General features: G+C 40.1%; 1 protein-coding gene across 1 annotated transcript in view; it reads left to right on the top strand.

Moving 5' to 3' along the window:
- Positions 1-15,732, top strand: part of ERI3 (ERI1 exoribonuclease family member 3) — a 117,907-nt gene that overhangs the window by 58,106 nt on the left and 44,069 nt on the right. Inside the window, 1 exon segment of the mRNA XM_053468655.1 lies at positions 7,866-7,965. Within this exon segment, the coding sequence (XP_053324630.1) occupies positions 7,866-7,965 (100 nt within the window).

The following is a 15,732-nucleotide window of genomic DNA, read 5'->3' as shown; positions in this document are numbered from 1 at the left end:
GGACAGGAATTTAATACACAGCCCTGTCATCGGTGTCGGAAGCGGCAGGCTTTCCCTTTTAACGCAAAACCATTGCGCTTTGCGTGCTTTTAACAAATACTGACAGTTACTGACTTGGTGGATTTTAATCAATGTAAATACAGGAAAGTCACCCTTAGAATTTTGTGTAAAAACACGTATATGATACTCCCTATTTTAGGACTTGCGGAGTGTAACATGGCTTTTATGTGTAGCATTCCTGTAATTGTGGGTATAATACCTGAGGTTTTACAAATGGTGCACTTCACAGGTAACTCTGCGGATGTGAAACGTCTGCTTAATGGAAATTCTTTGTTATAGTAATGATTTCGAAAGTCAAGTGTGTGTATAGGTGACCCCCACATCAACATCGCCAACTCCATCATTCCCTGTCGCATGCCATGCTGTAGTATCATGTGATTGCAATCTTCTGCAGATGGTACACAGGTACATTATATTGCAGCCAAATATATCCCCATGTCCCCACATAAAAATACTACCCCGCGTCATACCTCACAACATTTCAACCGGACGAAGATGGGATACATTTAGTGTGGTTTGTTGTGGCATTTTTACCAAGACTTTTCCGGTGACATTGTGAGCTATTTAAGAAACTAATATAGGAATATGGATAATGTACAGTATTTTATTTACACAGTGTCATTTCTAAACATATTCCGAGCGAAAGATGATTATCTAACCAAGTTTCCTTATTCTGCAACTTGGGGATCGATGGGTGCAAGATATTGAAGCGCTTCTTAGTGTCAGGTGAATAAATCTAGAGGTGGCATCACAAATTCTAGTAGACATGTGGCCCTTGGGGTTTTACTGTTACCAGCTAATGTTTTCCGAGTATATTTTCCTGGCTCCTAGACATACTCATGTTTGCTCTTAAATATTTGTCTGGCTTTAAAATTACACCAGTATTAGCGAGACCCTCATCTCGTACCATTAGTGGCGTTGGATAATTAACCGAAATTCTAAATTCTGTTTATATTCGTTGTAGCTTTTGTTACATTTTTTTTTTCATTTGGTTGTTTAGAATCTTTCTTGTAATCGAGGTTAGAATGGAAAGATATGATTATGACCTAACCCAGGACTTTCCTTATGTAGAAGGTCATTAGAACATTAAGGTACTCGTTGGAGTAGAGGGGTGAGGCGCTCATGGAGAGGGGAGAACATGCGGAAAAGCAGGGACAAATAACTCTGGTGTCAGGATAGTGATAGCTCCGGGTGCTTTATCTGGGAATATTAAACTGTATTGCATGACATCCTCAGGCAGCCTGAATAGATATGCCAATTCATCTCCCACTCAGGCTTTGACAAGCTAGACTGCCCTTGTTGAAAGGCATCCGTCAACTTGGCTTGTCTGTTCCCTGTTCTCTTCCACCATTCCGCTCACCCCCCCCACACGTCTCCAGCACCTCTAAGCTTCCCATGCACAGAAATTGAAAAACCGGAATATAACCATGAGAATAATCATAATAACAAGGAAAAAGAGCTAATACTTTTTTAACTACCCACCACCCCCCTATTTCCCTTGGTTTTATAAAAGAAAATTGATAAGAACCCAAGTGTATTAAGGCATGTTTAGATAACATTGAGAATATTAGAGTGACTGAAGCCAGGGCCGGATGAATAATATAAAAGAAGCGTCGTAAGCTGGGGGGAAAGCGACGGCAGATCGGCTAATACTGGTGTTTAATATTTGATGGGTTGGGATAAAGCCGGATCACCTTCGAATCGAATGGAGTGTCAGGCTGAGAATCTATTACTGAAATTCCAGTGTGATTTGACAGAAAAGCGCGCTGTGTTATTCTTCACTAGTTATAGCAATCTGCCGCCTCTACATCACTTAAATATTTTTTTCTTTGCATGAGTAAACACACTTTATGCCTCATCCTCCCCTGTTCTTTCTCCCATTGCCTCCAACCTTAAATCACGGCAGCTTTCTTTTCCCGAGGCTGACGGAGAAGATTTCATTATTTGTGTTGATAAATTGAATTTCTGACCATTTAATGTTGCCATTAAAGCACCTCACTTACCTTCTATATGTAATATTCATTACACAAAGGATTTGGGCGCTAAACGTTTCAGACAGTACATTCGTGTACATGCATTTTTGTGTTTTCTGGGGTTTTTGTGACCGTTAGGAAGGAGGTCAAGATTGGGCTCCAAGGCCAAGTTAATCCTTGTTCACACTTTCACTTCTGAGATGTGTTCGGACTCTGGTTGGGATTCAGTGGGAAGTGAACGTTCTGCAATAAGAGTAAAACTATTCTTTTTCCCATTAAAAAAGGAGAAACTTTGCTAAAGTTCTATAGATAACCTTTCCATCCATATAAGAAGGCATAGGCTAGTCACCGATGGGTTTATCGATGGGTATGAAACATTGCGGTGGTTGTTAAAATTGTTGGTTTGGTTACCCTGTTGAACGCAGCAATTTTGCCTCCTGTAAAAATATATTATAACAATAAATGAAACCATTAAAAGCTATTGATTATCACTTTATAATTTTACCCCAGTCAGAAGCTCGTCAAAATGCGTGTAATAATGATTTATATGGCACGGGCCTGTTCTCCCGCAGAAGACTTCTATTTGACAATTCCACGTTATCGGTGTAATTCACATATATGTCACTTTCCCCTTTATGTCGATCGTCGGTTTATATGCAATGTTGTGTAGTCTTAAGGATTACTCTACCCCCCCACCTCTCCGAGCTGATAATCTTTTCCCATCATCATTCCACACCCTCTTTCTCCTTATCTCGCTTTAAGTGTGAACAGCCTCGTCTGGAACTGATCAATGCCCCTGGCACTTCCTTCCAAAACCCAGGAAAAAAACAATTAAAAGCCGATCGATCCTGCAGGCAGCTTTGAATATGCATAGCACGGGCCTACTTGACCTTCAGTGGTGGGGCCAGTCACTGGATGGCTGGCGAGTTCCTGGACTCTGCTTATACAAAACGATGACCTTGAAGGGTTAACGTAAATTAAGCTGTGTGCGGTGACACACTGCACGCATTCCCTACAGTGCCTGAGTTATTATCATCTCTTAGATAAATTAACTGTTACCGCCAGCATTATATTCCCGGAAGAAGAGCTCCATATTCGTCCACTTTCAGGCCGTCACATCAAGAACAGCCCAACGTTTTGGAATCCTACAGAACAGACCGTGGCGTCAGGAGGTTCTCAGCCTGCCAGTGGCTTATTACGTTAGTGTCTTTGAGTTGAAATATCAGACGCTCTCCTGCAATAGGAAATTTAAAGTGTCTCGGCCACAAGTGATAAAATTGATGTCAAATAAAACTATGCAAATTAAGTATTTTAATGTGTTTTTAAAAGTGACTTTATTTTATCCCACCAAACCTCAACAGCACAAACGGTAGTCCCAGGAACCTCGAATGATCGCATCCAGATGTGTATGAACCATCGAAGAAACTATTGTGTGGTTCATACCTTGTCCATACACCTTCAAGTGTCCTTCCTTACTAGGAACATCTTTCCTCCCCTGATGTTTGTCTTTTCTAGGAGTTTACAGTGTTTGCGGAGTATGAGCGTATCATAGGGTTCTAGAGCCCTAAAATTCAAGGTAATCAAAAAGATTTCTAAATTTATGTAAAGCAGACAGTCATATTTTATGCATGCCCTGTGCCATTATTTAAATAGCCATCAATAGGTCACAAAGTCACTTAAAATCTCAGTGAACCCCTTCCCCATCCATGGCTCTTTGGCCATTCGAGATGTTGAGAGGTATGCCACCGTCCTAGAGTTTCCAGGGCCAATTAACTGCCCCTAAAGGCAAAAAGCAAATTAAATAAGGAGGAATCATCCTGGCCGTCCATGCCAATATACACAGCAGTTTGGAAAGTAATAGATATTTTGTCCAAAAAAAGATTATATGGGGGGGGGGGAATTGTAGGGCAGCAGTAGTTTGCGATGATTTGGACAGTAATCCTTTAGACCCTTGTGGGTGACATTGCGTTATTATAGTACAAATAAGCTGAAATTAATCTGTAAAAACGTTTACACGTGTTTTCCCAACAAAAAGACCTAAGAGGCTATCTGCCGGTCTCTGCTTCTCGGGACTGAACATCTGCTCCAGGATCACATACAAATTGTCCAACGCAGCCCTGATGTACAACAGACTGAGGTCTTGGCTTCGGGGAAAATAATGAACAATAAAGATATCAACACATATTTGTACAAAGGCCAGACAAAAGCAAACAAACTCCCCTTTGTGTACATAAACTGTAATTTCAGTGAATTATGCACAGACTTAATTAGGAGTTTTAATTGCTAATCATCTCCCAATAGGATTAGCACTGTTATCTATTAATTATCCGCAGAGCAGCATGTTTGGCTAAGATTGAAGCGAGATGGCTGCAGAAAGTGGTTGCGTACGCTAGCACTTAATTATGTGCTAAAAAGAAACTAAGAGACAGGAAATATTGTGTTATTAGGTTATAAATTACAAGAGCTTCTCCAGCCAATCCGATGTCTTCATACGCAGCGCTCGGTCTCTGCCGCTCGTATACGTGTGTACGGCAGCACAGATAATATAACGGAAAGGTTACAATCATTTTGCTTAACGATAAAACAAAATGCTGCATATTCAGAGCAAGATTTTTATCTGATAATTTTATGTTTGTATTTTTATTTTTTTGCAGATTTTTTGTTACTTGCTTGGCAGCTCCACTAAAGAGTACCTTAGTATGCATTCTTCAAAAATGAATAACTTACCTGAAGTAGAAGCTGCTGCCCTTCTCCTCCATGATTCAAGCCACTGATTGGCTGCTTGAAGCAGCCAGTCAGTGGCAGGAAAGTGTCCCAATAGAGATCAATGGGAGCGCTTTCCTTGCGTGTGTGTGGGGGGTCTGAATTGACTCCTGTCTGATGCAGGCAGTTAGTATATCATGTGCAGGGAGATGCTTTTGGCTGGAAACTTTTCCTACATGGAAAATAGCAGAAAAGGGGCATATGGGGGGGGTTCTACTTATAGGGACCACATATTTATCGTATGCATTAAACATGGCTGGAGTGTGCCTTTAACCCCCTTTTTTTATGCGAAAGCGATACATCCAGATTTGCTTAAACATTTTACCGGTATTACTAAGAGGTAAGCTGTGACAACATGCAACCTCAAGTAGACTAGAAACGGAAGCTCACTTACTGTAATAGAATTGCTCAAATTCCTACAAACCAGCAAAGTCACTTCTCCAAAAACAATTATGTTGTTGTCCCCTTTAATTTATAGAAATAGTATAGTATACCTCCGGCTTCTGAATTCCTTAATACCGGATCCTAGGTTCTATGCGGATTTAGCAACCCCTGCTCTTGCTTATTTTCAGTTTACTTTATCTGTTCTTTTAAGAACTGTAACGTTAAAGCACCAAGTTAAAGAAGAGCTCACATCCCTGCTCCCCCGACGCCTTGCTCTGCTTTAATTGCAGTTTGCTTGTAGATATGTATTTTTTTTCCATGTGCATAATTTGTCCCGTTCTTTGAACATCAGACATACCGGTCCAGAGCTAAGCAATTTAAAAGCGAACATGAAGGAAGACTACGGGGAAATGAGCTAGACAGGAATTGGGAGGCTGCGGGACCCTCCTTGTCACACTTAACTTATCACCCCCTGGAGACGCATAAAAACGATGATTTTATTATGATCAATCAACAGAGACATGTTGGCTGTAGAAATGTCAGATATGATCTTAATGGCGAGGAGGCACTTGAGGAGTTAGATGCTATCAGATCATGTTTTCATGTCGTAATCCCGGCTACCCTGTAGAAGATGCATTTATTTTTCAAAGTATTCCCATGAATGCACAAACATTTGATCTTTATGTTCCAAAATTATAATAAGGGATATATACCATGTGTTTTGTCATTGAAGTAATGTAAAGTATACATTAATCAGCCTCAAATGTTATGTGAGCCTCTGTCAACGGCACACTTCAAATTATTATTATTATTATTTACACATACTATAGGGGAGGTCGTTGAAACCCCCCAACTGAGCCATGACCCCCTCTGCCCGTAAAGTCACAAAGACTATGTGCAACAGTCAGCACATTGGTTTCCTAATGGCTCAGAATGGCTCAGTCTGAATCACCCAGTAGGGACACTCTGACTATTAAGGATACTGACTATTCAGGATACTTTATTTGCATTGCCGTAAAGAATCGGCTACCAAAAATATCATGATATTGGTAGCCTCCAAGTCTGTAGATAAAAGACGTTTATTGTAACAAATGAAATGAGACCAAGTTGTCTTGAATGGTAAACATCGCTACTGTATACAGCACAAAAATATTTTTCCATGGGACTGTGTATTATGATTTTATGTATGTGTATGTATGTGTCTGTATGTATGTATATATATATATATATATATATATATATATATATATATAAATACTTTTGCCCATTCATCAGTTCTGGGAATGATGTTCCTAATGCTCCATTTAGTGACAAATCTGTTAGGATTAGGGCTCTCCTATTAAAATGAAAAACCTTTTGCAATACTTATTTATCAACAACACGTTCACATTAGCTTGTATGCCAGCTGAAACGGTATACAGGAAATTTAGTATTGTTCGCTCTCCATTGCGTGCTATATGAATGTGTTCAATAATTCAATCATTGGGGCAGTTAGCGACTGGTAAGCATTGATATGAAAAATAATCAAATTACAGGGGGGGGAGAACGTGCGGTATTTTACATAACCATTTACATGTTTCATGTGCAAATTAGATCTGACATTTAAAATATACAGATACTTTTAACTGCGAAGCATAAAGAGGAATGTGTTTTATTATCATTTTTAAGATGCGTCTGCAATTCAATATACTTAGTGATTTCTATACCAAGCGTGTACGACTATTTACTGTGTGCTCGTAGGTAAACTAGTCCTAGTACGCTCATTACACGACATAACATGCGGTTTATCTTTACAATTAGACTGGTGCGAGCTGCTTTGTGGCAAATTGTCAGTTCCAGAAACCTGTTTTAGACGCTTTTCATCCCACTTTTATGTGTTAGAAGCGACCTACAAGCATTAACATTTTTCATGACACCGACAGCATGTAAAGGCTTCGTCTTGTAAACATGATTAGCGAGTAAAGGTCATACCCCTGGGTATGTAGGGCGCTCGTGTTTGAAAATATGTTTTACAATGCAATGGTATACCGAAACACCATTTATTTTCCTTTATACTACGGGGGTTTTACTTTATAACGTTGAAATGGGTTTAAAATCATATCACCAAACTTCAGATATCAATAGGGGCCACTCATATTGCTATAAGTAATAATTATTTTAGGTATAATTATTACGTATATATATTAAGTAATATAAGTAATAATTAAGGATTTCTGCATCAATAGGTAAAAAAGTTATTTACGTACCATAAAAACTTTTAAAAACTAGTTAAGATATAGCCCTACTTAAAGCACATCGGAATATATAAATATATACCTCAGTATTCAGTGGTGATTGGTAAATGTGTTGAAGGCAGCTGGCCTTAAAGTGCCAGGGACTGTTCCCTGGCCCCTCCATTAAACAATACATGTATATATTGTATTATATATTACATCTACGTTAGAACTCGACTGGAAATGGTGCATTATGGGATGTCAGCTCAATAAGTAATAGGTTATTTTGTTACAAAAGTACATACCTTCAGAGATCTGATATTTCAGGGTACCGAAATAAACCCTGAAAACATGTATCTTGTATAATATGAAATATTACATTATCTGGTACACAAAGATTTTTTATGTGGTTAGTAGTGTCCACAAATCGCAGGGTAAAGCTAACAATGTTGTGCTTGTGTCCTTCCTCTAGGCATACAGCTTCGCGATGGGCACCTGGCCTAAGAATGGGCTCCTAGATATGAACAAGGGTTTGAGTCTGCAGCACATAGGGAGGCCTCACAGCGGGATAGGTAAGTGTTTTTCTCTGCTTATAAGCTATCATTTTGGGGCGTTTCAGGCCTTTGTAATGTATTCAAAAGGGAGCGTGCCTTCTTTAGTTATTGGAGTTATAAAATGAGCCTTCTGTCTCATGTAACTTCATCCCTCACTAGTATCATACTCCCGCAAATTCTCAATAGCGCTGCCATTGAAGTCAATAGGAGCTGCCATTGAATTCAGTGGGCGTCTGGGCCATATTTAATGCAAAGCAAATGGGGCATCTTAACAGCTCCCATCACTCTTTTTCATGTAGACTTTTTTTAGAAACTCAAATAGAGGGGTCATTGAAGAAGCCTGAGGCCGAAGGTGTTGGTTAAGGAGGCTTTGTGGTTTGTGAGGAGCCACCACATTCTCCGTAGTTCAAAGACTACATCATTATTGACCCACTGCCCTTACTCTTCTGGTCTCCTCATCCCATGGGCTTTCCACCTAAACCCACCATCACCCTCATCCTCAGGTGTCACTCCTGCTGCAATTGAGTAGAATGGCAGTGCTACTGAACATGTGTAAGATGTTTTCATTTTGGTTTCAGTAGAGCCAAAAGTCTAATTTTATAACCCCAGTAACCGACCACACTACAATGGGGTCCATTACTGTAGTTTACGAAGGACCCCAGTAATGGATTTAACATGAAATTAGGACTGGAGTGGACCATCAAACACAGATTAAACTCATAAGTAGTATTTAGGTATCCTTTTTTTTGAGTATTACGGTAATCAAAGTTCTGTCTGAAATTGTCTTCCATAATGTTCGCCGATCGTGATTTGTAACATTGGACATTAGAAACGAATGCTGCATTGTAATTGTCCAAGACATCTAGTAGAAAGCCGCAGGCACTTGGAAACATTGTAACTGTCCCGAGACCGCAGTTACTACCGTGATCTATGATGCATAATGCAACCAGAGTAAGCGTTAAAAGAAAAAGACACGTAGTTCTGTGATTGGTGGACTCCATCATACAGACTGCGCCTGCAGAACTATATAAATATACCTTGGAACTAACTATACTGCCGCTCATATTAATATATCAAGTCTCTATTTAGCTGAGCCTATAGTTTTCAAACCGGCCACCATGTTTGGACACATTCCATCTACCCAGCCATGATAATTATTCTCTGCATCTGTACGAGGCTGATTTAGTTATGCGTGAAGGGGTTAATTTGTGTTCTCAGCCTCTAACCACAAAACTCTGAGATCAATACACGTTAAGGAGATGAATTATTTAAATCTCAGCAGCATTTAATTAGTGAGACCGTTCTGAGGGATGGCTCTCTGAGAGTTATTGACAGGCGCTGCATTAAAATTTGGTTTCTGCTTTGAGTGGGCATTCATTTTAGTGGCGTGTGGGGACAGCCCTGGAGGAGCTGCGCCGAGGGCTGGAAACAGATTCTTAACAAGAACTGCAATCATATACATAATTTCCCTACATTTTCTCTCGCTGCGTTTCCCACTTGTCTGAAATCCACAGTAAATCAGGAGTGGGAGAATACAGAGGGGTTCAGCTGAGCACATCAAGATTAAATTGTTTCTTCAGCCCTTCATTAAGGATTCCACCCTCACCTCGGCAGCCTTAATGTATTATTTTAAGTCTTGCTTGTTTCTAAAGACAGAATTTATAAGAAAAGAAAAAATCCAAAGAAAACATAGCGGTTTTCGGTCCCGCAAGTATCCTTGTCTTTGCTCTACATAAATAAACACTAGTTTTGGCTCCTGTTCCTTATCGAGGTCTATTCTGTGCCATTGGGCTGAATAAATCGACAAATTGTTAAACTGATATTATAAAAAACAGAATTTTGTATATATCGAGGAATTATAATGCCGATGCTGCTGATGTCATTTCAATACTTACCTTCCGCAGCAAGTGTTCATATTTTTAAATGTATTTAGCAGATTTCAGCTCAAAATGTGCCCAATTTTTATTTTTAAGACATTTTTAATACTGTTTAAGGCTTTTTTCCTATCCCCTCCCCTACTATTCACTAAACCATGATATCAGACTTCAGTATACATTATGGAAGGCCAACCTCAGTGAGCAGGGCCGGGCCTGTGGTCGCTACCATAAGTTGGAACTTTATAAATGTGCTGACGCTTGAAATATTTACCCTTTAATATTTATAGCACATGACAAAGATTCTAAGCAGTTATTATTTAATGGTACACTTAGAATCACCTGCAGTCAAGCAGGGATATCAGCAATAACATACAAAAAGGTAGCAAAAGGGAGTCTTAGATAAGATCACAGAGGTGTAGAATAGGAATGAGTCAGCTGTAGACCGCGTGACCCTGAGATTATGGCAAAAACTCAGAATTCCCAGTTGTTAGTGCCTTAGGCAAACAAAGTCTCTGATGATTCTTATAATCAGATGCTTTTTGAAGTATGAGAAAAACCGGTGGTCAGTTGAGCGACCCGAGACCGCTACATATAGAGACTACCTGTAGACTGCCTGTAAGTTTCTCCTGTGAGAGGGCTGAAGTCACCCCAACGGTAAGAATAGTTCTATAGTCGGACGTGTTATTCACATAGCTTTATAGGACTGTAGGGGGGGAACTCTACTGCAGCTGCCCTTCGTAATGCAGTGACGGTGAGATTAAATCCATCGTCTCGTTTACGGTTTAGTGAATAAACCCCTGCTGAAGCATTCACGTCTGTTGCTTATCCTTTGTGTCTAGGTGGCAGATAGATGCGCGTGTAATTATTAAAGATGTTTACCCATCCAGCCTGAGTATAATGAAGATATATCTTCAAGCCATGATGTAAATTAAAATCAGACAGAAAGCTTTTCTACCTGTTAGGCATTTCATAACATAAATCGCCAAAAATAACCCATTATTTTTTTGGTGGGGTTCGAGGAGATTTAATTAACCCCCTTCCTTTAAGAGAAGTGCTCTGTGCTGCACTACAGAAACTCCAAAATATCTTTTACATATACTTTTGTATGTTTGAATTTTTTTAATAGAAGCTTGAGTATTAGTATTGTTTATTATTATTATTGATTTATATAGCACCGTCATATTCTGGAGCGTTGTACAATGAGTAAATAGGACGAATGTGGTGGATCATATAATACTTTGGACTTACAGAAACAAAAAGTTAGGAGTGCCCTGCGGAGACGAGTTTACAGCCTTAGATAAGGTACACGTGAAAGAATCTGTGGATGTCGTTCTCATTCATCCAATTTGGTGCGAGATACCCCAGTTTACTTGATGGGTTGGAGACCATAGTACTCTTAGTCGGGGAGCTTGCGATGCTGGCTCAGGGCTTTGCCTGGAACGGCTCCTGTAAAAGTCCTGGTCATAGGTTCAAATCCCGACCCGCCTGATCCAGCCTTTCATCCTCAGGCGGCAGTTATGGGGGTTTCCAGTTATAATTGAGTCATAATATCAATCATCTGTCAGCCCCAGCACTCTGCAAGGCATCCGTGAGTGTCTCTTACCTCCATTCCGCAGCTTGGGATACAGCCCATTACACGCTAAGAGTTCCCAGCACTCCTGCAATCAATGGTTTAATTGATACTTCATGCAGTTAATGTATCCAAGAAATGAGTAATATCGTCCCCTCAAATTGAGTTCTTTGGCGACGCCGAGTTATGAAGTGTTCACACTCTTGGATTGTCTTATCTCAGGGAACCACAGCTGATAGCAACACCTTTAGAGTTTCTCTGTTTCTCCTACGCCTTAGATGAAAGCCAGAAGATGCAAACAAGGTGGTCCATCGTTATCTTACCGAGTGCAAACAAGCCGCGGCGCATGTCACTCGCGTTTTAGTAATGTAGCCCCCTGCGTTTATCATCTGAACAATTTAATCCAGAAGAATACATACTGAATTAACGCTTTATGCTCAAATGGGAACTCAGGTTCTACGGTTGCTTCTTAAATTGAATTTGTGTCCCCCACAAAAATCCTTTACATTAATCAGTAGTGCCTTATGACAGCTATTCCCCCAAAATTTCAACAAGGACCAAACCTATCCGCGAGGAAGCGGCAGTCGGACAAATGGGAATGGATCTTTACGGGGGAAATTCATGCTTCCAGTGTCAGTATATATACAGACACTTGTCACTTCTTACTTACAGCAAATCAATCTGTCACCGGCAGGGTTGGTAACCGAGCAGCGTTTCAAACCAAAACACTACTTGGATTATACTGGAACTGAATCTGAAATATAAAAATACTCACAGTTGCCCATTTAATGATTTGGGTATACCAGCATTATTTTTGTTATAATTTTTATTATTTTATTTATACAGCCCCAATAATTTCTGTAGGGCTTCTTACTGACCTTCCAGAGTCCGATACATTAAGTATTATATATTGAAAAACACCCTTGTAAGGTGGAACTGAAATAAGTTTTTGTGTTATTTTCGTTGGCCTGGCTCTACTTTTTATTTTTTTTCCCCACCATACTTTTGACATTCAAATAGGTTATTATTCTCTTTGAAATTTCCTAACTTTTGAGATATTTGTTATTTTTTTCTGAATTAATTGTAAAGGATAAAAAAATGTTTGTTTTTTTTTGGCCCGAGTCGCACTAACTTTCTCAGAGACAAATGAATAACACTAAGATAAATAAACTAATTGTAGAGATGGGACCGTTGATGGATTTGGGCATTATGTCTCAGTGCGGTACTTTGGACACTTTTCTCATGTCAGGGCCAGATGATGTAAGTATAGGATTCATTTAGTCGAAAGGGAATAATGGGTAATGACATCATGAGCCAGAGAAGAGATTAAAGCAATGGATAAAAGAGCCATTTGTTCTTCCTGAAAGGAGGAAGATGGATCCACGTAGACACCGCTCGTAGCATCAGAGCATGGCATACGGCACAATATTTCTTCCAGGGTGTGCGCGTGTGTCTAGGGGCAGTGGCAGGCATTGTGATTTGACACAAACAGCCAGCGGCTACAAAATCAGGTCACTGATACAGCATTTATTTGGCAGGAGAAACATATTCCAGCAGGGTTTACTAATTTGGTTGTTTTCAGAGTTAAAAATATTATGTCAAAACATAGGCAACATTTTTGCCCAATAAACAGAAAACAATGACATTGTCTACCAGCTTGTTTTGGTGCTGGATTGAATTACACCTCATACCGTCTACAGATCAGGTCACGATAACATTTGTTAGTTGAAAGAGGGACCAGATGGCACTAAGTTCTCAGATAAAATGTCAAGAGCGTTCAACTCGAAGAGGAAGCACCATGGTGTCTATTTGTCTCGTGCAGTGGAAAAGAAGTCACTTAAGTCTCAGACTTTTCTTGTAGAACAGAGATGGGGTCACCGTTGGACCGTGTAGAAACGTCTACCGAACATTCCTGGTCACTCGCTTCAAAGAAGAACACCAGAGTCATTTAGAGGAGGGATCAAGATGTCAGGGATGTACAAAATAGAGTAGACTGTATTCGTTCTAAGCTTCTTAGTGTAATGACTCCAATACATCATGTTAAGGATTTCTGCTGGAACCAAGACAGCAGTTCCTTTTGTTGGCTACATCACACAACCGTGTAAGCAATCTCTACGTGTTACAAATATACTGTAGGGTGTTGGCACAAATGCTTCACTACCTGTTTAGTAGTTTAGCTTTAGAAAACCTATATCTGGCCTTAGATATTTCAGTAGACATAAATTCATAGTAACAATTTGCCTTAACACCACAAACAGCTTAATTTTGGTGATCCTACTAGATCACCCTGCTGCACTGGGCCACAGAGAGAATTTCTGAGCCAATGGTCTTAAAAGGGTTCAGTTTCCATGAAAATCAATGTTTTCAGGGGTCCTGCTGTTTACTTCACATGTGGTACGTAGAATACAGGTAATGGGACGGCTCTGTGTCCTTGTTTGGAGTAACAAGCAGCTATTTGTGATTGGAAAAGAGAGAATGAGTTGTTATGAGATCAACAAGTTGCTATGATGTCATTTCCTGTGTTACTTCAGTGTATCTGAACTCATTAACTCGCAGGAAACTACCAGTGACTAATTACAAAGAGTTTCACAACTTGCACAAACACTCCGTGTTTAATCGAGGCTCCCTTGGATCTGAGCGTTTGAGGGATCCTGAAAACTTTACCCTGCAGGAAAAGTCACTGAAATTAGTTCATTTTATAAGTTTCATTTGTAATCCAGCTCACAATAGTAGTACGTTTTTGAAAAGCAAACACGTGAACCAACCCAAAATTTGGTAACTGAATCCCAAAGAGTCCCATATTACAAGGCAAATGTTCTTGAAGTGTGTCATAGCGCCAATATATGGTCATTCTTGTTAAGATGAGATCATTCCTGTGAGAAGCACAAAAGTACATGTTTCATATTGTCATGCATGCCAGTTTAGGGGTGAAGGGTACCGTTGGGTAAGAGTTTATTTAACCCTTTATCACTGGAAACAAGCTACTCACTACCTGGATTTGCTCTACTCTTTGCCATTGTTTAGACTTTCATTGAAACCAGAGACAGAAGAAGGTCATTGTGCAATATTGTTACCAATACATTTTATTAATTAGGCTCTGCAGAGAACGAAGAGAAATAGCTTGTGTTTTTTTTTTTTTTGTTGAACGAAGAGGTTAATGGGATGCTCGGAGAGTAGACAGTTTTAACGAGCTTCAACTGGATGTGCTGCGAGTTTACTCTTTGTGTTAAAAGGGTCACACTGCAGTAGTTTGATGTGGATTGTCTCCTGGACCCCCTGTGTCAGAGGTGAGCGTCTGTCAGAGCACAGGCAGAGCTGCATTCACTTAGTGACACAATTCTAATTAACTACCGGGGAGAGCTTTCACCACCGAGGAGACAGGAGCAGGTCTGACGAGAGGCATGGCCTCCTCGCCTCCTGCGTTCCTCTTGCTGTGCACGGATCTCTATTTATTTGTTTCGGAGGCAACCCGGCAAATCTCTGCGGTGACAATGAAGGAGCAAGAAGGAGGAAAACGCATTTTTGCTAAGTGCATGAGCTGGAAAACGCAATCTGGAAGCATTGGTGACCTTTTTGCAAGTGATGCAGAGATCTTTCACCTAGGAACAGCTCTTGTGACATATGGGATACCCCCTCCCAACCTCCAAAGCTTAGAACCACTGCCTGTCCTCAGTAGTCTAGTTCTTTGTCGTACCCAAGGATTTGGTCTTATGTTACTTGCTTTATCAGTATTACCTTAAATGTCCTTCCCAGTCATCGTCATTCTAAGTAGAACCCATCACAATATCTTTGTGGAATGTTCATATTTACCTCGTATATTTCCATTAGATTGATAAATCGGTTGATCAGTGAGCCACTAAAATTGTAACAAAAACAGCCATGTAGCCCTAAATGGGCAAACAGCCTCGGACTCTCAGTTCACATAAATAGATACGTTGGGTACGCAAGGACTTATATTTTGGCCACATCAGTGATTCACCATATCGGCACATATCATGTTGACGTATACTAGCCCATGGTATGCTTAGCTTTATGTATTATTTTTATATAGGAACATAGAGATGTATCTCTTCCCTGGCCACTGGGGGGGGGGGGGTTTGCAAGTGTCAATATTTTAGCAGCTCCCTACCTCCCAGAAACTTTCTGCTGTTAATCTGTTTAAGAACTTTGCCTGCGAAATGTAGACCACTTTGGTCATAATCAGATTAGGTGGTCGTTTCCAATTAAAAGCAATTAAACATTTTGGGCCGACTTTCCAAGGTTCGTAAGATGATTATCCTCTGTTAAACTGCCAATATGTTTGTGGCAAGATCTCCTCTGTCCCGCAGGGAAAAGGTT

This window comes from Spea bombifrons, chromosome 6 (genome assembly GCF_027358695.1).
Source record: "Spea bombifrons isolate aSpeBom1 chromosome 6, aSpeBom1.2.pri, whole genome shotgun sequence".
Lineage (NCBI taxonomy): Eukaryota > Metazoa > Chordata > Amphibia > Anura > Pelobatidae > Spea > Spea bombifrons.
Note: the sequence above shows the minus strand (reverse complement) of the source record. Positions and strands in the feature narration are given on the sequence as shown.